The 25,585-nt window shown below is 56.1% G+C and overlaps 1 protein-coding gene across 4 annotated transcripts in view; it reads left to right on the top strand.

Annotated features, from left to right (window-relative positions):
- The window catches only part of GRIK5 (glutamate ionotropic receptor kainate type subunit 5), a 53,463-nt gene that overhangs the window by 1,193 nt on the left and 26,685 nt on the right, over window positions 1-25,585 (top strand). For 2 of the 4 annotated variants that reach the window (XM_039250892.1, XM_039250882.1), the window contains exons 2-12: window positions 2,523-2,651; window positions 2,967-3,131; window positions 5,374-5,471; window positions 5,573-5,738; window positions 7,699-7,877; window positions 9,530-9,583; window positions 9,685-9,846; window positions 11,355-11,507; window positions 11,894-11,998; window positions 12,081-12,188; window positions 19,427-19,630. In XM_039250892.1, the coding sequence (XP_039106823.1) occupies window positions 2,573-2,651; window positions 2,967-3,131; window positions 5,374-5,471; window positions 5,573-5,738; window positions 7,699-7,877; window positions 9,530-9,583; window positions 9,685-9,846; window positions 11,355-11,507; window positions 11,894-11,998; window positions 12,081-12,188; window positions 19,427-19,630 (1,473 nt within the window). In that variant the 5' untranslated portion in view covers window positions 2,523-2,572. Of the gene's footprint in view, window positions 1-2,522; window positions 2,652-2,966; window positions 3,132-5,373; window positions 5,472-5,572; window positions 5,739-7,698; window positions 7,878-9,529; window positions 9,584-9,684; window positions 9,847-11,354; window positions 11,508-11,893; window positions 11,999-12,080; window positions 12,189-19,426; window positions 19,631-25,585 lie in introns of those variants that run through there. The other 2 variants (XM_039250896.1, XM_039250901.1) reach the window with 2 other exon arrangements.

Here is a 25,585-nt window from a genome sequence, read left to right as displayed (position 1 = left end):
TTGGGTCTGCCCCACGCGCCCCTCCCTCTTCTCCAGATCTGCTGTGTGGCTCTGGCAGTCGTCTTCTCCAGCTCTCTCTTCTAGCTAGCCCTCTTCCTCTTCAGAGTTTTGCGGATTTTTCCCCTTCCTGCAGTCTGTGCACCTGTTGTGTTCTTGTGTTTGTGCCCTCTGCCTCACCCCTCTCTTCTCAGCCATTTGCCTTCTCACCTTGGCGATGTCTTGCCTGCCCGTCTGTCTCCCTCCCCTGGCAGGGCCCCTCACCCGGCTCCTTCTGCCTGGTTGGCGGCTAAGCTTCCACCGGTTTTGCCTAAGTGTCTGGGCCTGTGGGGCCCGGGCCTGTCTGATTCCCGGCCTCTGCTATCTCACGCTCTCCGTCTAGTCTCCGTTTCCTCTGGCGTCTCACTTCTAGGCGGCCTGTGTGCGTCCTTGTCTCTCATTTAGCCCCAGTTACTTCCTTTTGGTCTGTCTGTCTTCTGTCTGGGCCTTCCTGCGTGTCTTTGTCCATCTGTTGTCCCGAACCCTGGCCCAACGCTCTGTTTCTGCTCGCACCCGTGTCTGCCACCTGTGGGACCCTACCCCCCGGCCCCTCTCTCTCTCTCCGTCTTCCCTGCCCTCTAGTCTCTGTTCCCTGGTTTGTCCCCGGAAGCCCCTGATGTCTCGTCTCGGGATGACCCCCCTTCAACTCTTGCCTCTCTCTAAGCCCCGCCCTCCTCAACCCTCCCCCCACCAGGGTTCTTCCCAGTCCCCCAACTTCCCTTGCTCGTCCACCCTTGGAGTCTTCACTGTAGATCCACATTACCGTCCACAGCCCCCAGCCTGTCCGTGATGCCCTCCCACCGCCAACCCCCCCCCCCCAGCCTGCCTTTCCCAGAGGCCCTGAGAGAGGGACCTGCTCAAGGTCATGTGGGAGTCGGGGCAGAGCAGAGACTGACTGGGTCGCCTGCTGCCCCTGCCGAGGTTCTCCTGGCCACGTGGATGGTCCAAAATATTGCACTGTGTCCCTGCCCTCCCTGCCAGGTTTCATTCTGCTGTCACACTAGCTCAAGCCCTCTGTCTGTGGGGGTCAGGTGGGAGGGGTGCAAGGAGACCCCCAGGCCCACCTCACAGCACTCTGGGCCTCACAGCAACCATTGCCCCTGGAAGCCCAATGTCCCTTCTCTTGGGGCACGGCTCTTGGCCAAGAAAAGCTGTGCATCTAGCCACGCTCATCCCTGCCTGGGGGCTGCCCCATGGAAGGCTGGGGTACCTGGAGGACTCTAACTCCCTGGGGATGGAGCATGGAAGGCTGGGGTACCTGGAGGACTCTAACTCCCTGGGGACGGAGCATGGAAGGCTGGGGTACCTGGAGGACTCTAACTCCCTGGGGACGGAGCAGTTCTGGGGAGCAGAGATGCACTGTCTCCCCCGATCGTCCGCTCCCCCAAGCAGGGTGGGGGGGCTGTAGTCTGGGACCCGCTTTGGCAGACAGCGCACTCCCTGCCTCACTCGCTCTTCCCTTCCAGCTCTCTCTGGTGGCATCTCAAGTGGGTTTGTGTCCTCTCTCCATTCTCTGTATTCCTGCTCTAGTCTGTGTCTCTCCTGTGCCTTCATTTCCCTCTCTGCTGCCTGCCCTGTGCTCCTCTCCCCACCCTGCCCTTCCTCCAGCTCCCCGGCTCCCTGCCTTCCTGCCTCATCTTCCTTCTTGCCCCTAGTCCTGTCCATACCTACCCGAAACTCCCTTGTCCTCTTCATCTCTGTTCCCCCTTTCTGTCTTCTTATCTTCTTGCTCCCTTGCATTTTTGTCCATTTTTCTCGTTCTCCTTTCCTGAGTGTCTTTGTGTTTTCCTGTCTAAGCCTCTCTTCCTATTTCTGTCCTCTCTTTCTTTACTTTCTTTTCTTTTTTTTTTTTAGCTCCTTAGCTGCCTCGGGTCCATCCATCTGTCTCCGTCTGTGTGTCTCCATGTGTGTCTCCGTCTCTCTCCCTCATTCCCTCGCTCCTCAAGTTTCTTTAACTCCCGGATACTCTCCCCTCCAGACCCCGGATGTCCAGGCCTCTCTCCCCATGGGATTGTGGGAACCAGGGACGTCAGGAAAGTGGCAAGTGAGGCCTGGGATGGGGTTGCCTAGCAACCACCGCATCCTCTCCAGCCAGTTTCTGTTGCCTAGTAACGGCTGCCTGCCCAGAGACAGGGGCGGGACTGGGTGGGGGGGGGGGTGGCACTTCCTGGTTTTCTACTGGGGTGGGGATGGTCCCTGGGATTTGCTCTCACCTGAGACCCCTCCCATTAGGGTAGCTGTGAATGTCCTTTAGAAGTGCCTGTCCCGCTCAGTGCTGTGAACTCCTCCCTGGTAGTGCTCCTCAGAGCCTAAGCTTCCTTCTTAGCAATGCCCTGGGTATTGTCAGCTTCTAACACGGGCAGGGCCCTTCAGCGCTCACTCACGGCATCCCGGGGGCTGCAGTCGCCACCCTGCCTAGCAGTCCTCCGAAGGGCTCCGAGGCTCCCATCTCAACCGTCTCCCCATGGGTGGGGGGATCCCTGCAGGTGGCGAGTGGGGGCCGCGGCAGCTGCGTCCCCATGAGGAGGGGAGGAAGATGCCGGCTGAGCTGCTGCTGCTGCTGATTGTTGCCTTCGCCAGCCCCAGCTGCCAGGTGCTCTCATCGCTGCGCATGGGTGAGGCCCTACAGCCCCTGCCCTGCCCCTGCAGAGACCCTCCCAAGCATGCCAGCCCCTCAGGACCCAGGACTCTGGCTTCAGGTTTCAGCTGTCCTCAGCACCAAGGAATAGCAGCCCCCAGTGCCTTCTGCCCGCCCTCCTCATCCCCGGGACCCAGTAGCCCAGACCCCCCAGCTCTGTCCAACCTTAGATTCAGGAGTCTAGACCCATGTCGGCATCCCCACCCCTCCCTTAGAGCCCAGGAGTCTAGGACTCCAGCCTCTCCTCTCTCAGGACCCAGGAGTCCGGTCCCCAACCCCTGTGTCCCCTCAGCTGCAATCCTGGATGACCAGACAGTGTGTGGCCGCGGCGAACGTCTGGCCCTGGCTCTGGCCCGGGAGCAGATCAACGGGATCATCGAGGTCCCAGCCAAGGCCCGGGTGGAAGTAGACATCTTTGAGCTTCAGCGGGACAGCCAGTACGAGACCACGGACACCAGTGAGCAGGGCCATGGGGGGCGCGGGGTGAGGCGGGGCAGGCTGGTAGCCCTCAGTCTGTCCCATAGCTCCTGGCCTCCTCAGCTTGCTTGCTTTGTCTCTTTTTAGCTCCACCTGCCCCTTCCTTCACGTCTGCTCTGCCTTTTCCTTCCCAGAGATGGTGCTGCTGGGCATGGGGAGGTGGGGAGGGTGTGCCAGCCCCAGCCCTGCCCTGTAAGAGCTGAGGGCCTCATTTGAAAGATAAACTCGTGGCTGGCTGGGGATGCAGTGCCCGGAGCGGAGTAATAAGGGGCCTGTGCGGTGAGGCCAGGGGACCTCGGGCCGGGACAGTGAAGGCGTTCTAGAGAAGGCTAAACCAAAGTTCTGAGGTCTGAAAGGCAAGCAGAATGTAGAGAACGAGGCATTGCTCAAAGTATGCCCCATAGAACAGCAGTCACATAGTAGGGGTGCATAAGTATTCATTGGATACTGACATACTGAGCAAATATTAATGGGTATTTTTTGAACAAACGTGTGGGGGTTGTATACGTCAGGAGATGCTGTCTCCAATGTGTTTTAGGCTGGTTTTATTTCTTGCAGGCCTTATCCGAGCCTTTGATACATTCATATATGTTTCATGTTAGTCAGGGGGAGAATGGGATACAGTGTTCCTTGTGCTTTTCTTACTGGTGCAGCACAGAACACAACTGGGAGAAGCTGGGACAGAGAGTGAGGAGATACATGGTATTCTAGGCATATGCTACAGTCTGGAGCCGGAGCTGAGGAGTGGGGTATGTGGAGTCAAGGAATGGAGTGTGGGGTCAAACCTGTCCTGGCTACCTGGACTCAGGACACATTTGGTGGGATCATGGGAGACTTTAGGGTTGAACCGTGACAGCCGTGGGAGGTGAGGCCGGGCAGATTGGTGGGCCGGTTCAAAGGCGCTACAGTGGCTGGAAGATGCCACCTTCAGCTGTAGGCAAAAGGGAGCCACCAATGGGTTTAGGCCAGGGAGCTGGCTTCTGGAAGGTGAACCTGGAGGCTAGATTTGGGTGATCGTGCCTGAGCTGCATGCTTGAGTGGAGAGCCCTAAAGTAGGGCAGGGGAGAGAAGGGGAAAGATATGAGAAAACTTGAGGGCAAAAGAGAGACAGGACTTGGTAACTAATTTGCCCGTTCAGAGAAGGATCGTTTCTAGGTATTTGGTCTGTGTAAACGGGGCCTTCAGCAATGTGGAAGGCACAGAAGAATCAAGTTTAGAGGAAGGTAAGGCATTTAGTTAAGATGCTTCTAGTTGTATGTGGCAGAAACCTACTCAGGCTGCCTTAAGGGAAAAAGAGAACTTAGCAGCTTATAATACTAGAAGGCCTAAGGACTAGTTTCAGGCATGGCTAAGTCCAGGTACTTAAATGATATCCCGGGACTGTTTCAGGCATGGTTAGATCCAGGCACTCAAATCATGTCCCAGGAAGCTCTGTCTTCTGTCTTCATCTGTGGGTCCCGCTTTCCTCTAAGTTGGCTTCATTTTCAGGAATACCCTCCCTAACTGGTGGCAAGATGCCCCAGTAGCTCAAAGCCCACATCTTACCAGTTTAGCAAACCATGTAGTAATTATAGCAGAAACCTGGGGAAGGCTCGTGATGGCCTGGTTTGAGCCTGTCGCTGTCACTGAACCGATCGCGTGGCCAGGACAGTGTGATCCTGGCGTGGGTGCCAGCCAGTCCCGGGAAACCTATGGTGCCCTGAGGAGGAGTTAGGGTTTTGCCATGAGGATGGGCACCAGGCAGGCAGGAAAACAGCTTCCACGTCCCAGTCTTGAGCCGTGTGAGCTTAAGGGAAAAGAAGCCAGAAGAAAGAGAAGCAAGTGAATGCCACAGGAGAGCGGTGTTTGGGATGTGGGGTGGAGGGGGGCCCTCGGCTGTGGGTGTGGGGTTGAGGGGCTGTGGGGGGCGTGCCCTAGGTTGCAGCATTGTTAGGGAGGAGGAGGGAGATAGAAGCTGAGGAGCGTTAGCTTTGCAGCCAGGAGGTCCCTGGTCTTTCCTCTTTGTTTCTCCTTTGTTTCCATCTTGGTCTGACCCATCCCTCTTGCCATTTCTCCCCATCTGTCTCTGTCTTGTCCGCTGCAACAGGTGGGGTGGTGGATTTGGCCTCTGGGTCCCGGGTGGTGGAGGGGGACCGGGAAGCTCTAAGGATCGGATGCGCTCCCGGGTCAGGTGGGGACAGAGAGGAAGGTCCCTGACTGCGGTCTCTTCCCACCCCTCGCAGTGTGTCAGATCCTGCCCAAGGGGGTCGTGTCCGTCCTGGGGCCCTCCTCCAGCCCTGCGTCTGCCTCCACCGTGAGCCACATCTGTGGGGAGAAGGAGGTGAGCGGAGCATGGGGCAGGGCAGGGCAGGGGTGGGTCCCTGGGAGGTGAGGCCGGGGAGGAGGCCGCAGGATAGAAGCAAAGGCTCCTTCTTTGTTCAGATCCCCCACATCAAGGTGGGTCCCGAGGAGACACCCCGCCTGCAGTACCTGCGCTTCGCGTCCGTCAGCCTGTACCCCAGTAACGAGGACGTCAGCCTGGCGGTCTCCCGAATCCTCAAGTCCTTCAACTACCCCTCGGCCAGCCTCATCTGCGCCAAGGCCGAGTGTGAGGGAGAACTGGATGTTTTGTTTTTCTTCCCCCCAGACTCCCCTGCCCAAGAGATCTGGTCTCCCACATGGCCCAGGTTTCCCTGGGCCCCACCATCCTTCCCCTCCAGGAGCCCAGAGCCCCCCACTTCCCCAAACAGGCCACTTAGTCAGCAGATGGTGACCGGCACCTATGTGCCAGGTCCCCACGAGGCTCTGGCGGTTTCACACTCAGCGTGTGGTCCCTGAATGGACTCCAGGGTCAGAAGGGGGACACTGTAGCTGAGCAGTTGTGACGCAGCATGATCCATTGTCTGTCGGCAGGCATGCCAGGTGCCATCAGAGCACATGCGAGGGAATCTTCCCCGGGTCTGGAAGGTTCAGATCCTGTGTCCCCAAGAAAGGGGCCTCTAAGCTGGACCTACAGGTTGGGGAGGAGTTGGGGTCAGGGAGAGGGGAGTGTGTGGCGAGGCAGGGGCCGGGACCCCAGGGAATGTGGCGCCTCTGGGAGGCTCCGGGACACTCCCAGGGAGCCCGGCAGCCAGCATGGGAACAGTGGGGTGGCACATGCAGGAGGCACGATCATGCAGGGCCCGGCACCTCTCCCTGAACATGATGGTGGTGGAGGAAGTTTCCAGAGCAGGGTGGGGCAGGGGCCATTGCTGGTGTGCGTCGCAGGAAGAGAGAACCGACTGGAGAGCGCGGGAGCTGTGGCCGGGAGGCCAGCGGCGGGCAGGGAGGAGGAGCACCGGTCAGGTCGTTGGTGGTGGCGGCGGCGGCAGGCAGGAGAGGCCAGGCTGGGTCTGAGGAGCCACGAGGGAAGGGAGAGGGTGGCGTCGCAGGTGGTGACATGGCTCCGCCCGAGGAGGAGGGAACAATCAGGTCGAGGTGCAGTTGGGGGCAGGCGTCTTGGAGACCATCAAGTAAGGGTGTCGGGGAGGCTGGTGGGTTTGTGGGTGCACAGCTGGAGAGAGAGAGAGTGCCATGCTCAGTAACTTCAGGAGAAATTTGTCTTTTGGGAGGTATTTACTAGACGCCAGCCATGGCCCAGACCTTGTTCTTGATCCTGGGGATAGAGTGGTGTGTGCGCAAGCCCGGGAGAACCCTGTCCTTGTCAGTCTCATGGGAGGAGCTAGGAAGTAGTAAGTTCTCTGGACAAACAGGAGAGGGTAACGGGGATTAGGGGTGCTGGAGGAAGGGGGTGCTATTCGAAATGGGATGGTGGTCACCTCATCGAGGAGGTGACATTTGGGTAAAGATGGGGAGGGAGAGAGCAGCGGGGGTGGGGTCCGGGGAGAAGAGGAAATAGCTTGTGTAAAGGCCACAGGGCAGGGGAGTGGCTGTGGTGTGTGCGAGACAGTGAGGGCAGGGGGACGGTGAGGGGTGGACAGGTGGAGTGGGGCCCAGGGGCTGTGAGGATGTGGGTCTCACTCTGAATGAGCCAGAAGCCGTTAGAGGGTTTGGGGCAGAGGAGGCACACAGCTGCTTTACGTGGCTGTGGCTGCTGCGAAGGGAACGGACCTGGGGGAGGGTGTGGCTGTCATAACAGGTGAGAGAAGACAGTGGTTCAGGCCAGGGTGGCAGCGGCGGCGGCGTGGCACTTGGGGTCCGCTGTACTCTGCAGGTGGAACCTGGATGTGGGTGGGAGAGAGAGGGAGGGAGGGGGGAGGCCAGGCTGCCGTCAGGGTTTGGGCTGAGCGACTGGCAGGCGGGGGGTGACTTGGATGGGAGGAGTGGAATGTGGCTTGCCTGAGTGAAGTGTGAGATCCCTGTCACGTGTCCCAGTGGTGGAAAGGTGTCAGGGGACAGGCGTGTGGCGGTCGAGCACAGGGTCCCTGAACCCCGTACCCCAAGAGAGCCGCCCACGCTCTGGGCAGCACAGCCCTTGGCCCCTCCCGGGCTCCCCTATGCTGGAGGAGGAGGAAGTGTCGCGTGGGACACTTACAAGGACCCTGACCCGGGCCCTCCTGCTCCCCCAGGCCTCTTGCGGTTGGAGGAGCTCGTGCGTGGCTTCCTCATCTCCAAGGAGACGCTGTCGGTGAGGATGCTGGATGACAGCCGGGACCCCACGCCGCTGCTCAAGGAGATCCGCGATGACAAGGTGTCTACCATCATCATCGACGCCAACGCGTCCATCTCCCACCTCATCCTCCGTAAGGTGCGTCCCCTGGTCTCTGCTTCCCTACAGGCTCGGGATAGAAACATCGGGGTGACAGCAAGTCACCCAGGGCCCTCGGGCCTCAGGGGTCACATGGTAGAGACCCGCTTCCAAGTGGATGATGATCATGAGGCTTGTCTCAGCTTGGCCGCTTTGTGGTTGGGCCCCGGACAGTCGCCTGCCCTCTCTGTGCATAGCTGTGAGGGGTGGTGAGCGAATGGTGGCGAAGCACTTGGGGACAGGTCCTGGCCCAGCGTGGGTGCCAGTGCAGGGAGCTCCCTGTCACCTTCACTGAGTTCCCGCCCTGCCGTGCGGAGGCCCTTTGCACGGATTCTTTAATTGGGCCCCCACCCACCCTATGAGGCAGACATGATGACCGTTTTGTGGATGAAGGAAATGGGGTCGCAGGGGGAACCGGGCTGGCTCAAGGGCGCCCAGGTGGGGCTAGCCCCAGGGCCCCCCACCACATGCCCTCCAGCAGTGACCCACATTCGTTAATCCTTCATCGCTTCTCTGCTCTTAATTCGTCCTCATAACCTAATCTATATTATTTATTTTTCCCCAGTTTTCTTTCTTTCTTTCTTTCTTTCTTTAAATTAAAACCATATGTCACTGCTGGTCGTAGCGTAAAGGAAGATGCGTGGACAGAATCCGTAGGGCCCTTGAGGCAAGAAGGCTTAGAGAAAAGGCTTCGGGCTCAGGAGGCAGGCAGGCCGGGGCTGGGGTCCCGCAAGCCGAGCCGAGGGACCCACGGTCACTCTCCTCTCATGGAGCCTCATGATAACAGTTCTTGTCACTCGGCCGACACTGGCTGGTGCCGTGTAATGTTCTTTTTTGTTGTTGTTTTTTAATTTTTTTTTTAACATTTATTCGTTTTTGAGAGAGAGTGCGTGTCAGGGAGAGGCAGAGAGAGAGAGGGAGACATGGAATCCAAAGCAGACTGCAGGCTCTGAGCTGTCAGCACAGAGCCTGATGTGGGGCTCGAACCCACAAACCGCGAGATCATGACCTGAGCGGAAGTCGGACGCTCAACCGACTGAGCCACGCAGGCGCCCCTGCCGTGTAATGTCCTAATGACCGTAGCGGGGACAGGCTTGGGCACCGTGGCAGGAGAGGCCTTCTAGTTTTGTTCGCCTCAAGGGCTATGAAGAAGGGGGCCCCAGACAGGCATTTTGAGATTGCAGTCAGCTGCCTTTTCGCTGAGAAGTGCTTGTAAGGATGGCAGCGGGGGTTAGCTGGCCTGCGACCAGTAGCAGCCCGAACTTGGCTTTGGGGCAGCGTGGGGATAAACTTAAGTTTCAGGTTACCCTCCCAGCCTACCCTGTTTCTCAGGCGTCCCTTGGCCTCTCTGTCTCCAGAAGGCAGTCTTGGAAGTGCCCTCGAGGGGAACATAGGCATCTGGGGGTGCCGTTCTCTCCTCCACCGAGACCTTCCTTCCTCCCGGGGCACCTGGCACCAGTGCAGCATCAGGGAGCGGGGTCTCCCGCTGCCGCCGTGCGGCTCCTTCTCCCCATCTCTGTCTCTGCGGGTCTCTCACTGTGTTTCCCACGGGTGTCTTCACTAGGCCTGTCTCTAAATCTCTCTTCCTCTCTTGGCGTCTCCTCGTTCCTGCCTGTGGGCCTCCGCCTCTTCTGCCGCCCCACACACTCCAGGCCTCAGAGCTGGGAATGACCTCAGCATTTTACAAATACATCCTCACCACCATGGTGCGTACCCCACGCGGCCCCTCCGGCCCCCACCGCCCTCCCGGGGTGTCTGCCCCGTGTGGGGCCTGGCCCCTGGCCTCACCCCTTCTTCTTGGTCCCAGGACTTCCCCATCCTGCACTTGGACGGGATTGTGGAGGACACCTCCAACATCCTGGGCTTCTCCATGTTCAACACCTCACATCCCTTCTACCCCGAGTTTGTGCGCAGCCTCAACATGTCCTGGAGGGAGAACTGTGAAGCCAGCACCTACCCGGGTCCCGCGGTGAGCGCTTCTTCTGTACTTTGGTCACATGGTGCTCAGAACCCCCCTGCGCCCCAAGTACATACTGCGAGGCCTCACGGTGTGGCCCCAGGATAAGTCTGATCTGTTTCTTCCTCTCTCCCTCCCATGCTGCCCCAGCCACACTGGCCTCCTCCAGGTGCCTCCGTGGCCCCAGCACATGCCCACCCCAGGGCCTTTGCACTCACTCCTCCCACTGCTTCACATGTACTTCCCTAGAGAACTCACTCCCTTGTTGCCAAGTCATTGCTCAAACATTCCTTCAGTTATTAGACCTTCCTTGGTCCCCACCGTAAAAACGAGACACTCCCCTCTGATCAGCCCCTTCCCCTACTGTTTTTTCTGCACAGTACCTGTCCCTGCATATCTAATCACCCTGTGGGTTGCTTTATATTTTGCTTAGGTACAGATATGGATATCTAGACTGTAAATTACATGAAGGCAGAAGTTTCCCTCTGTTTTTTTCACCATTTTATCCCCAGCACCTAAATTAGCCCGGCTCAGGGTAGGTGTCCGGTGACACACGTCGAATAAATGCAGACACACAAAAGGTACAGATTCACGCGCATTCGTTCCCAGGCCTCTAGTCCTGTGCCAAGGTGCCGAGGCTCTCCTACCGCAGAGAAGCATACACGGACACGGAGTCAGGCGGCGCAGACATACGTGGGCAGAGGCACATTTGTGCGTGCCCCCGCAGCCGTCTCCACAACACGGATACTCAGACCTTCACACCAACCCAGAGAAGACATACTCTCGCAAACACACACACACGCACACGCTCTGTGTCCTCAGTCACTGCTCGGAGCCCATCTGTATCAAGCGTTCAGTGTATGCCGGGCAGGTTTGAACTCTTCATGTATTATCTTCTTTGGCGCCTACACTGGCACGTGGAGGCTGAGATGACACTTCTCCCCATTTCACAGGGGAGGAACCTGAGGTTCTCAATGGGGTGGGGACCTGGGCCTCCCCAGGAAATAGGAGAGCCAGGCCTCCAGCTCAGAGCCGCTTGCTTACGGACACAGGCTCACAGCCCTGATGCCGTGCCCACCCCGTGTGGAGACAAACAGTCACTTTCGTCCAGCCCCCACACACGTGCCCCCAGACACAGCCAGGCTGTGGCCCTCTTCCCTCGCCCTGCGTCAGCCGCGCAGATGCAGAGCCCCGGGCGCACCCTGGGCCCATGAGCATCCCCCTGTGGAGGTGACACAGCTGGCCGTCCACACCTTCCCCGGGCAGATGCGGGGCCACGTGATTCAGGAAACGCTACTCCCACGAAGCCATGGGTGGCACGCACGTTTTCCCCGCTGCCATCTTGACTCCCTGAGAGAGACACTCAGAGACCGGGCCTCACTGCCGGCCTGCACGGTTTCTTGCTCCTGGAGAGACGCGAGTTGTCCGAGGGCCCCGGGGTAGCACCACGGGGGGCGTTGGGGCCCCCTGCCTAAGCTGCCTCTTCCTCATCGTCACCCTCCCCCTGCCCCCCACACCAGCTGTCGGCGGCTCTGATGTTCGACGCCGTGCACGTGGTGGTGAGCGCCGTCCGGGAGCTGAACCGCAGCCAGGAGATCGGCGTGAAGCCGCTGGCCTGTACGTCGGCCAACATTTGGCCCCACGGGACCAGCCTCATGAACTACCTGCGCATGGTGAGCGGGGAGCGGGGAGGGCCGAGGGGGCAGGGCCGTCTGTCTCAAGCCTAGCCACTCACTGTGTCCACCCTGTGGCCCCTCTGCCCTCTCCCCCGCCACCAACCCCACCCACCTCCTGCTCTCTCTGGGCCTCTTCCTCCTCCTCTCCTCGGTCTCTCCCCTCCTGACCTCTCTCTACCCGTCCGCACGGCCTTCTCCCTGCTTCTTTGTTCCATCTCCCTTCTTTGGCTGGCGCGTTGTCTTTCTCGCTTAACCGCGGTCCTTCCTGGTCCCTCTCCCTCTCTTGTTCGTCTCCTCTCTCTGTCTCCACCCCTCTGGGCCTCTCCTGCCCTTACGTCTGGGCCCCTGCCTCCCCTCCCTCTGCCCACCTCCCGCCCTGCTAGGTAGAGTATGATGGGCTGACTGGGCGGGTCGAGTTCAACAGCAAAGGGCAGAGGACCAACTACACCCTGCGCATCCTGGAGAAGTCCCGGCAGGGCCACCGTGAGGTGAGCAGACCCGGCGACACTCCAGGGTCCCGATGGGGTGGGGCCGGCCGGACTTGTGCTGATGGTACCTTCTCTGCCCCAGATCGGGGTCTGGTACTCTAACCGGACCCTGGCCATGAACGCCACCACCCTGGACATCAACCTGTCGCAGACACTGGCCAACAAGACACTGGTGGTCACGACCATTCTGGTGAGTGGCCCTTGCGGGGGGGGTGGGGGGGTGGGCAGTAAGTAGCAGGAGGCGCCTCTCCTGAGCGGTGCCCTGGCCCAGTCCTAGTGAAGGAGGGGGATCCCTCGCCTCACACCACACACAGACCAGCAGGCGATGTGACCCACGCACTCAGCAATCCTGATTGTGGCCGCGGTGTCACCAGCCTAGTCGCTGCTGAAACGGGAGCGCACGGGCCTTGCCAGCCGGCTGTCGCGCGGCAGAGATGAGAATGACTAGGGTCATGGGGACCCCACGAGGCTGCTCAGGTAGGGCGCCTCATACCCTTTGTCTGGCCCCCGGAAGTCACGATCGCTAGAGTGGGTCATTTTGCCACCCTTGCCAACTGAGGGTGTCGAAGCATGACAGCTTACTTAACATCCATCTTGAAGATGCAGGAACCAGGGCCCTGAGCCCAGGCACCTTGCCCCGGGCCCCGTAGCAAGTACGTGGCGGAAGTCACGTCCCTGAGGCCCCGGAGCGTGAGCCGTAGCTGCCCGGCTCTGCATCTCTAGTCCTTTGTACTTGAGCACGAGCCAAGGACGTGGTCCCGTAGCCCCCGTGGGTGCCACTCCTGCGTTTAGCAGATCAGAGACCAAGGGCCTTTGTGCGTCAGCGACAATTTACAGAGCACCCGTTCTATACCAGTCGCTGTGCTGGGCCCTGCTCTGTACACCTCTCAGCCACTCCAGGAGGTTTGTCCGGTTTTCATTTGGAAGGTAAGGAAGCAGGTCACAGGGCAAACCCCGGCTGCAGCCGAGTGACCTGCTTGGGGCCTGCACCCTCTCTCCTGCACCCTGCCACAGGGCCACCGGGGGGTCCCGGAGGCGGTGAGACACAGGACCTGGTGGGCTAGAGGCGGCCCAGAGCGGCTGGGCCCGGAGGCTGGTGTGCCAGGCAGCCATGGCCCTGGCCTGTTGGCACGTTCCATCTCTGGGAGCCCCTCAGCCAGCCCGTGAGCTGGGCCGGCTCATCACTGTGGGCGCAGAGGGTCCCGCAGGACGTCAGAGGCCCCCTCGAGTCGCATAGTGCAGAGCTGTTCTCTCGGTCCCTAGGGGACTCCTGATCTAATGTGGACCTCGCGTCCCTCTGGAGAGGGGCCAGTGAGCCTGGTGGGGAGGGACAGATGGCCTCCCGATGGGAAGCCAGACACTTCTTAACAGCCTCAGTGAGGGGCCCTGAGGGCGGGGCTGGGCTGGCTGGGAGAAGTCACACCTGTGTGCGCCGGGGAGTATGGTCAGGCCCGGAGGCTTCGTGGGGCCAGAATAGACGGGGTTCTAGGTGGGGAGCCGGGACAGAGGTCAGGGAGAGGGTTGTCAGGAGAGCCGCGCCATGACCCTGGACTCTTCATCTCTTTCTCATGCTTGTCTCTTCTTTTCTCCAAGAGCCAGCATTGTTCCCTTCCTGACGTGTATGCCTCTCTTGATGGATTCATTCATTCATTCACTCATTCATTCATTCATTCCACAAATATTTGCTGAAGCTGCTGTGCACCAGACCTTACACAAATGCCAGAAGCACATGAATAGTCACAGATGGTCTTGTGGTTTCCTTACTCCTGAGCAGCCCTGGGGGAGGAGATCCCAGTCTGATGGAGGAGACAGACCTGGATGTGATCATTCCAACACAGGGTAATGAGGGACACCTCCCCCCCACCCATAGAAAGGAGGAACTGACTCAGCTTTAGAAGGTTTGAGGAAGACTTCACAAAGGAGGTGGCATTAGACAGGACTTTAGAAGCTGTGAAGGGGGTGCACCTGGGTGGTTCAGCCAGTTAAGCATACGACTTTGTCTCAGGTCATGATCGCACAGTTTGTGGGTTCGGGCCTCGAGCTGGGTTCTGTATTGGCAGCATAGACCCCGCTTGGGATTCTCTCTTTCCCTCTCCCTCTGTCTCTCTCTCTCAAAAATAAATAAAATATAAACATCTAAAAAAAAAGAAGCCGTAGAGGAATGGGGAGCACACAGAGGGAATGGACGGACATCCCCGGAAGCATGAGCTATAGGAACATGGGGCCCTAGGAAATGTTTGCCAGACCAGGTGTGGAGGCAGCGGCCTCGTGTGCACAGCTGGACGTGCCCATGTGTTCGCCGGTGTTTTCTGACTGGTATTCCCTTGGGCAGGGCCTGGGTCAGGCATTTGGGGATTCAGACATGAGCCAGACTGGGTGCCTGGGACCAGATGTGGTCAGGATTTGCCTTTTTCCCTACTCTGTCCCCGGGGCCTAAAACAGTGCCTGGCACGTAGCAAGCACATAGGGTGGGGAGTGCTGGGACAGAGGCTATGAGGCTGTAGGTGGGGAAGGGTCTCTGGTGGACGCAGTTAGGCTTTTCCTGTGCCTTGGACAATGTTGAGCAGGAAGGGGTGAGGCCAGATCTGGATGTCAGGAAAGCTCCCGAGAGGAGAGGGGCTTCAGGTCTGGAGGAGAGGCCTGAGCTTGCAGGGGCTGTGGGGAGGGGAGGGGGAGCTGATGCGGGGATGAGGCTGGCAGAGGAGCTGGGCGTGAGGGAGCAGGGAGAGGTCCGAGATTGGGGGGAGGCTGTCCCAGGAGTGGGGCCTCACTGCTCTGGAGCCGAGAGGGTAGCTGATACCAAGACTGAGAGAGGCCCCACGGGGACGTTAGGGTGCAAAAGAAGGCGCAAGGGGGGGCGGGCGCGTGGGTGGCTCAGTCAGTTAAGTGTCTGACTCTTGGTTTCGGTTCAGGTCACGATCTCACGGTTTGTGAGTTTGAGTCCTGCATCGGGCTCTGTGCTGACAGTGTGGAACCTGCTTGGGATTCTCCCTCTCTCTCTCCGTCTCTCTCTTTCTCTCTCAAAATAATAAATAAACTTAAAGAAAAAATAAATAAATAAAGATAGAATTAATAAAAAGAAGGCCCAATGAGGCAAGGCTGTGTACAGGCTTTCCCTCAGCCTCCAGCCCCTCTCCCTCTGCAGACTTTTCCCAGAACACTCGGTGGGCCCCGTGATTGTCTTCATCATGCTGGGACACCTCATCCTCTTTGATGACTCTGGGATCGGCCAGACCTCACTCTCCTCCTGATTTCATCCCCTACTGCTTCAGGTGGTCTATACCTTCATCTGTAAAATGGGCCTAATAATCCCACCTTGAAGGCCTGTGGGAATATTGCACGAGGTAAGAAAGCCGCCTGGTTTCCCAGCACGAAAGGCAGGCTCTCCTGACCTTGCGTCCTTGATAATAGCCCCCACCGTGGCCAGTGTCTCGGTGCTGTACAAGCCCTCTGCTTGTGTTACTCAGTCTCCCCCACAGCCCTGAGCTCAGTCTCCTTCAGATCCCATGCCGACCATATTGTGGTTTTCATTTCCATTTCCCTAACAGGGAGGTTGACCACCTTTTTTTTGGGTTTATTGGCTATTTGACAGTCTTCTTCTTTTTTAAAGTTTATTTATTTATTTTGAGAGCGGGGCAGAGGAGGAGAGAGGCAGGGAGGGAGAGAATCCCAAGCAGCCTCCATGCTGTCAGTGCAAAGCCCTACACGGGGCTTGATCTCACAAATCGTGAGATCATGACCTGAACCAAAGTCAAGAGTTGGACGCTTAACCAACTGAGCCACCCAGATGCCCCGATGGTCTTCTTTTGGAAAGTCCCCCATCCAACTCTTTTTTTTTTTTAATTAAAAAAAATTAGGATATATGACTTTTTTATTGATTTGTGAGTTACTTCTATTTTCTGGCTGTAAGTCCTTACTGGGTAGATGTATTGCAGATATCTTCCACTTTGTGGCTTTCCTCTTCACTTTCAATCTTTTGATGAAAAGAAAATATTTTCAATTTCACAAAAGTCCATTTTATCCACGTTTTTTTTTTTCCATTTTGATTAATGCTTATAGAATTTAAGAATTGTTTGCCTACCCCAAGGCCACGAAGATAGTCTTCTTTTCATTTGCTAAAAACTTGATCATTTTACCTTGTACGATTAGAGCTACAATCCACCTGAAATTGATTTTTATGTACCCTGTGAGTCAAGAGCTCAGAATATTTATTTCACGTGGATGTTCAGTTGAGCAGCAGATTTATTAAAGGTGACCATTCTTTCTCCTTCACCCGTCTCACCTTTGTGATAAATAAAGCATCTTCTTTTTTAATATTAAAGATTTTATTGTTTTTAAGTAATGTCTACACCCAATGTGGGGCTTGAACTCACAATCCCGAGATCAAGAATTGCACGCTCCATTGACTGAACCAGTCAGGATCCCCTCAAGTGTCTCTTTATGTGTGGGTTTCCAAGCTCTCTGTTCTATTGTCAGTTTGTCTGTCTTTGGTTCAATACCACATTGTTTCAAATACCATAGCTTTCACATTTATTTTAATTATTTTTTAATGTTTATTTTTGAGAGAGAGAGAGAGAGAGAGAGACAGAGCGTGAGCAAGGGAGAGGCAGAGAGAGACACACACAGAATTCAAAGCAGGCTCCAGGCTCCACGCTGTCAGTGCAGAGCCCGAGTGCGGGGCTCAGACCCACAAACTGAGAGATCATGACCTGAGCTGAAGTCAGACACTTAATTGACTGAGCCACCCAGGTGCCCCATCAAATATCATAGCTTTAAATTAAATATTAACACCTGGTAGGGTCAATCCTCCAGTTTCTTTGTTAGGAATGCTCCGGCTTTTCCTGACCATTCGTGGTTTTGTATACATTTACGTATCCTACTTCAAAAATTTTCAATATTTTAATATTTAACATTAAGCTGTTTAATTAAAACAATTCATCACATTGGGAAAGACACAGAAGTTAATACAAACCTATGTAAAATAGAATCCAAAGAGCACTTGGTGGTGAGGGGTGACAAGCCAGGCTCCTTCTCCCCTCCAGGCACCCATTTTTTCCCCAGAGGCCACATCCTTCCAGAAACGTCTATGCATATACCAGCGCTCGCTCTTTCCTTCACCAAGAGTAGCATATTGTACACGTTGTTCTTTGGCTTTTTTTTTTTTTCTCTTAATATATCCGATAGAACTTGTTATTTTAGTAGTTGCCTAGGAGTCTTTGATGACATCAATAATCTTTTTAACCTGTCCCAAATTAGGCTGCCTCAGTCTTTGTTCCCGCTGGGAGCGTGCTGCCATGATTCCATTGGGCATACATTTTATGTACAGATGCACAGCCATTTGTGGGATGGATTCTTAGAATCCGACTTAGCACCAGCCCACTGTCTGTCTGCGGCACTTCCGCAGAAGGCTCGGAACAAGTCTGAAAGCCCTGGATGAGCAGCTCCGTAAGCCCCTTGCTTCTGATGGTCTGGGGCTCCCCACTGCGTCCTAAGTCATTGTTTTCTGATCTTGAGTTCTGTGCACAGGCCCCAGTCCCCGTTTCTGACTCTTTAAGCTCAGGCCCTGATCCTGAGACCTTGAACCCCGATCCGCCACCCCAGCGCCTCAGCCTTGAATTTGCAGCTAAGCTGAGCCCCAGTTGAAGGAATGGGGGCTTCACCGTGCCCAGGAACTGGGTTTTGAGCCCCAGCTTTACCCCATCTCCCCTCCCCACTGGCCTTCTTCACCGCCGTGTAGCCTTGGACAAGACACTTGACCTCCCTGAGCTTCCCTGCTCTGTGTATTGAAAGAGCTTGGTGAGAGCCTTCCAGCGCTAATGCTGGGTCCGGCCTGGGTCCCCCATCTGTCTGGCTTCCCCCACGCCGCTCTCTGGTTCTGTCCACTTGGGTTCCGTCTAGCACGGGGCTTAAGAGCAGAGCCCTGGAGTCGGATTGGCTTGTCCGACTCAGCCGCTTACTACTTCGCTCCTTGGGACCTCAGTGTCCTCATCTCTAAAACAGAGGTAATAATATCAACTTCCCACGCCGACAGAATAGCTGTCACACAGCAAGCCTACAAGAAATGCTAGCTACTGCTGCTATTATTAGTGTCATCTCACATTCCTACTCCCGGTTCCACAGTTTTGGGCTTGGAAAGGCAGCTTCGTTGGAGAGCGAGAAGCACTGACTTCCCTCCATCCCACTACCCTCCAGCTGTGGGGCTCTGTGCGGTCCCGGAATTCAGAGCCTATAATAAGACTGGCCTCATAGTCCTTGTCGCTGTGTAATAAGTCACCTCACTTGACCTCTGTGAGCCTCAATTTCCGGTGTAAGGTCACTGCCAGGAATTAAAGCAATCCTTTTGATCCTTTTGAGCAAGCACATGCGGTGCGGAGGGGCTGGGCACTCAGCAGAGACTCCGCGGGAGGTAACCATCGTGGGTATTCTTGCCAAAGCCCTCTCCACCACCCCCCCCCCCCGTGGTGTCCAGAGTCCTAACTTCTTTTGTGCCTAAGTATGAAGTGACACTATACAAACACCTGTTCAGACCATAACCATGTCAAGATAAGATTCCTTTGTGTTGACGTCATCTTCGTATGCCTCGTCTTACTTGCCCTTTGACACGTTTCCTCTGCTTCTGTGCTTATTTGATGCATTGGGGGTCAGTAAGGTTTGCTGGAATGCCTCAGAAACAAGCATCAGGGTAGCAAACCTATGCACAACCTCAGGTATTTGTTTAGCCTGCAGAGCATCACAAGGATTGGTATTTGAATGTGAATCGTTGTTAACCTTTATAATCAGGACGTTTTATAAAACAGCCGAGGCTTCCAAAACTCTTGACATTGGGCCATCTGGCATCTCAGGCCTGCTGTCCCCCGTGGTGATGGTGTCATCAGCTGGAGTCCTGGTGGCGCAGACCCTCTGATCCCATGCTAGCTCATCAAGTCAGTTCAGCGGGTTGCTACTGGTCGTGTAGGAAAGCGAGGTAGAGCAGGACAGAAAATAATCAGGGTGTGCTGTCCTTAGTCACTAAGGGTACAGACCGTTTAAAGGAACAAAGTCTACGTAAGTGCCTGTGTGCACGCATGCACGTGTGACTTGCATTGGAAAGTGAAATGTATTTCTTACTGTGAGGTCCTCATCAGAAGTCTGAAAGCCCCTGTTCTAGTTTGGCGTGCTCTCCCTCCAGTGTGCTTCACTCTGAGGTTACTAACGTGCATTTGAGTTGGAGATGATTGGGCATCAGGTTGGCTGGTGGAGATTGAGCCAGCTCCCTGCGATCTGCTGGAGGGGAAGCCTCCAGACCCTTGGCCCTAGGCTCCCGGGCCCACTCCCCACTCGGAGCGTTTGTGGGCAAGGAGCAGATGCTGTGACTCCATCCCTGATCCGTACTCCCCCAGCGGCCCCTAGATGCCCGGTCTCTGACCTCACATCTTTGCTTCCTCCCAGGAGAATCCGTATGTCATGCGCCGGCCAAACTTCCAGGCTCTGTCTGGGAATGAGCGCTTCGAGGGCTTCTGCGTGGACATGCTGCGGGAGCTGGCTGAGCTGCTGCGCTTCCGCTACCGCCTGCGGCTGGTGGAGGACGGGCTGTACGGGGCGCCCGAGCCCAACGGCTCCTGGACGGGCATGGTCGGCGAGCTCATCAACCGGGTACGGCTGGGCCAGGTCTGGGGAAGGGGCCGTGGCCCTGGTGGGCGTGGCGGGCCGGGTGTGTGTGTGTGTGTGTGTGTGTGTGTGTGTGTGCGCGCGCGCGCGCCAGATGGTGGCGCTTCAACCAGCCTGGCGCATCATAAGAGGTATGCTATGTTCCGGTGCTTGGTGAACACCACGGGGCAGACGGGGTGTGGGGGACGAGAAGCGTCACCTGCAGCGTCCTGCTTTGCCAGAGGCTCCCCTGATGCCTCGTCGCTTAGCTGGCGCTCAGAGATTTTTGGGGTGGACAAAAAGAGACATGGTGTTGGAATTGGACAAAGACAGAGGAGGTTGAAAGAGGCTTCCTCCAGGACGCAGGGCTGGGTCAGGAGGACAGGGCTGGCAGCACCCGCTGGTGCACTGTGCCACGCACCTGCCGTGAGGGCCTGGCACATGGCAGACGTCAGGGCTGCCTGTCGAACTCATTTATTGAGCACCTGCTGTGTGCCTTGCACCATGCTGGGCGTAGGACATAGCGATGAGCACAGTGGACCTTCCTGGACCCTGCTCTCAAAAGCTTAGTATATCCTTAGGATGCAGGAAGACAAATAACCACAGGATAGCCCTCGGCCTGTGATGGAGAAAACAGAGAAGGGACACAGGAGGGGCTCCTGACCCAGCCAGGCATCCAGGGAGGCCTTCCCTGAAGAGGTGACGCCCAAGCAGATTCCCAAGGTGTGTGAAGGGGACAGGGAGAAGGAGAATGCACTCAGAGCAGCAGAAATGGTGTTTACAGAAGGGGAGTCAGGGTAAGAGAGAGTGGGGGTGCCCTGGAACGGCCTTGAGTGTGGGTGAGATTTAGATGAAGGGGAGGAGGGGAGAGAGGCAGGGGTGTGGGAGGTGGTAGGCAAGGGTGCTGTGGGAAAAATGTTTTGGAGTCAGACCCGTCTGGGTTTGAATCCTCAGGTGAGTTGTTTCTCTTTCCCGAACCTCTGTTTTTCCCTCCCTAGGATGGGGATAAGGAGGCCTCAGGGTCTGTCACGAGGGTTTTAGGAAACAAGGACAGCACCGCACACGTTGCTTGTCAGAGGCAGGGGGACTCAATATGTGGTCCCTCGCTGTATTCTAGGCAGGACAAACCATGTGGGCGAATGCCTGGAGGCAGGATCGTGTCCTGGGAGACGAGCAGTCCCCAGGCTTGCGGCACGCACAGGGCAGGTGCTCAGAGTAGGGCCCTATGGCCCCTATGGCCATGAACAGTCAAGGAAGCCTTGACATTGTACTTGGCTGAGGATGTCAAGGATCCTCACCTTCCTGTCTCTTCTGTCCCAGAATTCTCTGCATCCAAACCCCTGAATGTCACCAGGGTAGACTTGCGAAGGACAAGGGCATTTATTCCTCAGGGCACTGGTTTTCAAAAGCTATTTTGACTACAGAACCTTTTTTCCCAATTGAAAGCACTCTCAGAACCCTGGACAAAGCCGAATTACCCTTGTGGAGGCGGAGTGGGGGTGTCCCTGGGGTCCCAGTGGCTTGGTCTCTCCCACCTCACCCCAGGGGCAGGCCCGAGGCACTGCCCCACAGCTGCTGGCCTGTTTGAAAGCTTCAGTCCTGGGTGGGTTTGAAGGGCCTGAGGCCAGAATCTGAGAAGACAGGGCAAGGAGAGCTGGGGGTGCAGCACCCACCCGACTGGCCTGCTTCCCCATGACCTCCATTTCCACATTCGGGTCCTTAGTCATGTAGGCTCAGAACTCTTCATTCATCAGGTCCCCAGAAATAATCAGACTCTAGCAGAGTAACCCCCCACCCCAAGTCACTATAAACTCGTTTTAGTTTATTCATCAACAAAGAAGTTGTAAATGGTCCTATTGACAGCTTCGAGAACTTGGGGAAGAGTCTTAACCCGCACCCCCCCCCCCCCCCCGCCTCGTGCCTCAGGCCCACCCGAGGGGAGGAGGCTTTGGCGGAATGGCGTCTGGGATGAGCATAGGACAAAGGCCGGGAGCTTTTCTGATGGGCTGCTATGATTGCGGCCCTGAGTCCTGTTTGAATCTTGGCTCTGCCGCATACTAGCTGTGTGACCTCAGGGAAGTTACTCAATCTCTCTGTAACATCATGTCTTTAACAGTAAAATTGGGGAAATAACAGTCACTAGTGCACACGGCTGTCACAAGCATGAAACGAGTAATTCCCGGGGCTTAGAACAGGGCCTGGTAGGTGGTGGGTACTATAAGCATGTGCTCTATTCTATATATATATTTTTTAATGTTTATTTTAGTTTTGAGAGAGAGAGAGAGAGCGCGCGAGCAGGGGAGGGTCAGAGAGAGAGGGAGACACAGAATCTGAAGCAGGCTCCAGGCTCTGAGCTGTCAGCACAGAGCCCGATGTGGGGTTTGAACTCACCAACCGTGAGATTATGACTTGAGCCGAGTCGGACACTCAACCGACTGAGCCACCCAGGCGCCCCTCTATTCTCTATTCTTATTAACGTTCTTCCTACCAGCCTGGCTGGCATGTGCATACATTTGTGTGTTTGTCTCTTCAAGCCAGCTGGCATATACAGAGGGCCTACTGTGTGCCAGGCCCTGTGCTGCACCTGGCGACACGGTGGCCAAGCCTGGCCTTGCTCTTGCTGAGCGGGTTAAGAGTCAGGCAGGCAGTCGGAGGCTCTTGGCATGTGCCCCCAGGGTTGCAACTGGCTCAAGTGAGATAAACAGAATCACTTGGGCTGGGAGGGTCAGCAGCATGGCCTGCAGGGGGCTAGGGGACAGCAAAGATGGGGACAGGAGGAGGGCTTGCGGACGGCCTGCGGCGGGGGACGCCAGAGAGAGGACTGAGCCTCTCCGTTGCTGGGCAGCTGGGTGACAGCAGTGACATTTAGGGAGAGAACACTGGAGGAGGAACAGGCTGGGAACGAAGGGTGGGCGGGGCTTGGCCCTGCAGGGGCTCGGCTGGCTGCCTGCCGTGGGATGGCCAAGTACACGGAGCCTCGCCTTGGAGCCTCGTGCGGGTGGGTGCTCGGGTGCTCGGGGCCGCAGCAGCCGTAGCTGCAGCAGCTGCCTTTGTTGACTCCACACCACATGCAGGAGGCTTTTCCAGTGTTACTTAATGATCCTAACAATCACTGTCCTCCCACTGCAGCTCCGGGGCTCGGAGGCGAAGGGATTTCCACCCCCACGTCCCCCACCACCACCACCTTGGGGCTGCACCCAGGTGTGTCTGACCCCAGGCCCTTCCCAGACGCCCGGCAGGTACTTGGAAAGCCCAGATTGGACAGGATGACGCTCGCTCACGCCAGCTTTCTGAACTGTTATCAACTCCACCCCATGAGGAGGGCCTGGTATCAGCCCAGTTTTCTCTAATGGTGAGCGAGGCACCAAGCTATCCTGTCCAGGCCACACGGCTAGTGACCGGCAGAGCCAGGGCTGGCCCCCAGCAGACTGGCCTGGAGCTGGCAAGTGACTTCCAGATGGAAGCCAGCCCGGGGCACCGGAATCTCCCCAGTCACCCCGCCTGTTCCCCACCCCCGTCCCCAGGCCAGTCTTGAATTATGGTCCATTTATTCCACCCAGTGGCCACTGCTGGAATTGGCCGCCTCCCTGTCCTCACCGCCGTGGCGTGAGTTCGGGCCCTGGCCCCTCGCGCCAGCCTCCTCGCTGGCCTCTTGGCCTCCCTACTCTCTCCGTTCTGGTTTGTCCCCCAGTAGGATCTTCCACAATGCCAGTCTGACCTGTCACATGTTGAAGCGGAAGTGCCCCCCACCATGCAATCTATGCCTGCAGGCCCCACCATCAGGGGCAAAACAGACATCTCGGGTTGGTCCGGGAAGCCATCTCTGATGTGGAGGTTAGCAGGCAGGAGGCCCCCGTGGAAACCAGCCGTGTGAGGGAGTGAAGGAGCGGGCCTGGGCAGAGTTACAGTGTAGTTATGACTGGCCCCATGGTGGGGGACAGCAGCTCTGGAGCTGGAATGGCCTCAAAGACGGCCCCACTGGCCTGTCATTGGAGGGGGCTGTCCTCAGGGAGGGTCAGGGCTTTGGGAGAGGAAGCTTTTCCACCCACAGAGCTGAAAGCGGTCATCCACCGGCATGCTTGGCATCTGGGGCAGTGAGTGCCCAATCGCCCAATCGGGAGGGAGGGTCTGGGTGGCCTCCTCCATGGCCTCTACAACCCTGAGCTAGTTAGGAGTCAGGCAATGCTGGCTTTAGGCGCCTGCATTCCCACATGATCCCCGCAGGCCGTGTCGCCTCTCTGAACTCAGTGTCCTCTCTTGAAATGGAGATGAAATTACTGCCATCACAGAGTTTTGTGGGGAGTGGGTGTGGGAGAGCAGGAGGTCCAAAAGCAGAGCCTGGATCATGGGGCCTTGTGGGTAAGAAGTCTGGATGTTCTTTTCTTTTTTTTTCTTTTAATATTTATTTTTGAGAGAGAGAGAGAGAGAGAGCACACACGTGCGAGCAGGAGAGGGGCAGAGAGACAGGGAGACAGAATCCCAAGTAGGCTCCGTGCTGTCAGTGCAGAGCCTGTTGTGGGGCTCGAACTCCTGAGCTGTGAGATCATGACCTGAACCAAAATCAAGAGTCAGATGCTTAACCCACTGAGCCACCCAGGCGCCCCGGAATGTTATTTGCATTGTGTGTGAAGCTAGTGGAAGGAATTAAGAAGGAAACATGACATGATCTAATTTGATTTTTCTTTATTTGTTGAGGTAAAATTCATATCATGTAAAATTAACCATGTTGAAGTGTGTAATTCAGTGGCATTTAGTATATCCACGGTCTCCGTGGATCTACTTATTCTAAATATTCCATGTAAATGGAGTCATCCAACATGTAGCCTTTTTTGTGTGCCTTTTTTCACTCGGCACCATGTGTTCAAGGTTCATCCATATTGTAGCGTGGATCCAGGACCATAATTCCTGTTGAGGGCTGAATAATGTTCCATTGTGCGGGCATATGACCTCGATTAATTTTCAGAGCATTTAGGGGCACCTGAGTGGCTTAGTCGGTTAAGCGTCCGACTTTCGCTTAGGTCATGATCTCGCGGTTCGTGGGTTTGAGCCCCACGTCGGGCTCTGTGCTGACTGCCAGCTCAGAGCCTGGAGCCTGTTTCAGTCTGTGACTCCCTCTCTCTCTGACCCTCCCCTGCTCACGCTGTCTCTCTCTCTCTCTCCTAGAAATAAATAAAACATTAAAAAAAAAAATTAAAAAAAAATTTTTCAGAGCATTTAAAAATGATCACTCTAGCTGCTCTCTTGAGAAAGAGTGTAGTGGGAGAAGAGTAGACCCAGGGTGGTCCGTTTAGAAGTCCACTGGAGGGTTGAGCAAGCAGAAGATGGTGGCTTATACTCCAGTGGTAGCCATGTTGGGTGTGCCCGAGAGGGAGAGAGGAATCAAGAGCAAGTGGGGGATGTGGCCTAAGCAGCTAGGTGCACGGTGAGGCTGGCTTCCCCCATGGGGAGGTTGTGGGAGGAGCAGTTTGGTGGATCTGGGCATGGATCATTGGAGGTGCCTCTTTGGAATTCAAAAGGAGAAATATGGATTTCATTGTGCAGCTGAACATGAATTATTTAACTCATCCCCTGTTTGGGTGGTTTCCAGTTTTTGCTAGTGTAGACAACGCCACCATCAACAGGGCTGCGGATCTGTGGGTGTATATTCCTGAAGGCTAAACTCGGAATCGGCGGAAGCGCCGGGTCAGAGAGCATGAATGATGTTTTTTTAAGCGGAGTCTACCAACTGGATGTTCGAAAAGGTTCCACCAATTTGTATTCCCACCAGAAGTGCACGAGAATGTCAAATTTCCCACACTCTTGCCAACAAGAGGCATTATCAATCTTTAAAAAAAAAAAAATGAACCTCTGCCGATCGGAAAGGCCAAAAATCATACCTAATTATTTCACCCTGAACAGAGTGGTACATAGCTGTATACTAATCCCCATCTGGATAAACTGTGATTTAGTGAAGCATTTTTT

This window comes from Hyaena hyaena, unplaced genomic scaffold (genome assembly GCF_003009895.1).
Source record: "Hyaena hyaena isolate Hyena2069 unplaced genomic scaffold, ASM300989v1 scaffold_9, whole genome shotgun sequence".
In the NCBI taxonomy this organism is placed as follows: domain Eukaryota; kingdom Metazoa; phylum Chordata; class Mammalia; order Carnivora; family Hyaenidae; genus Hyaena; species Hyaena hyaena.
This window is presented reverse-complemented; position numbering and strand designations above follow the sequence as displayed.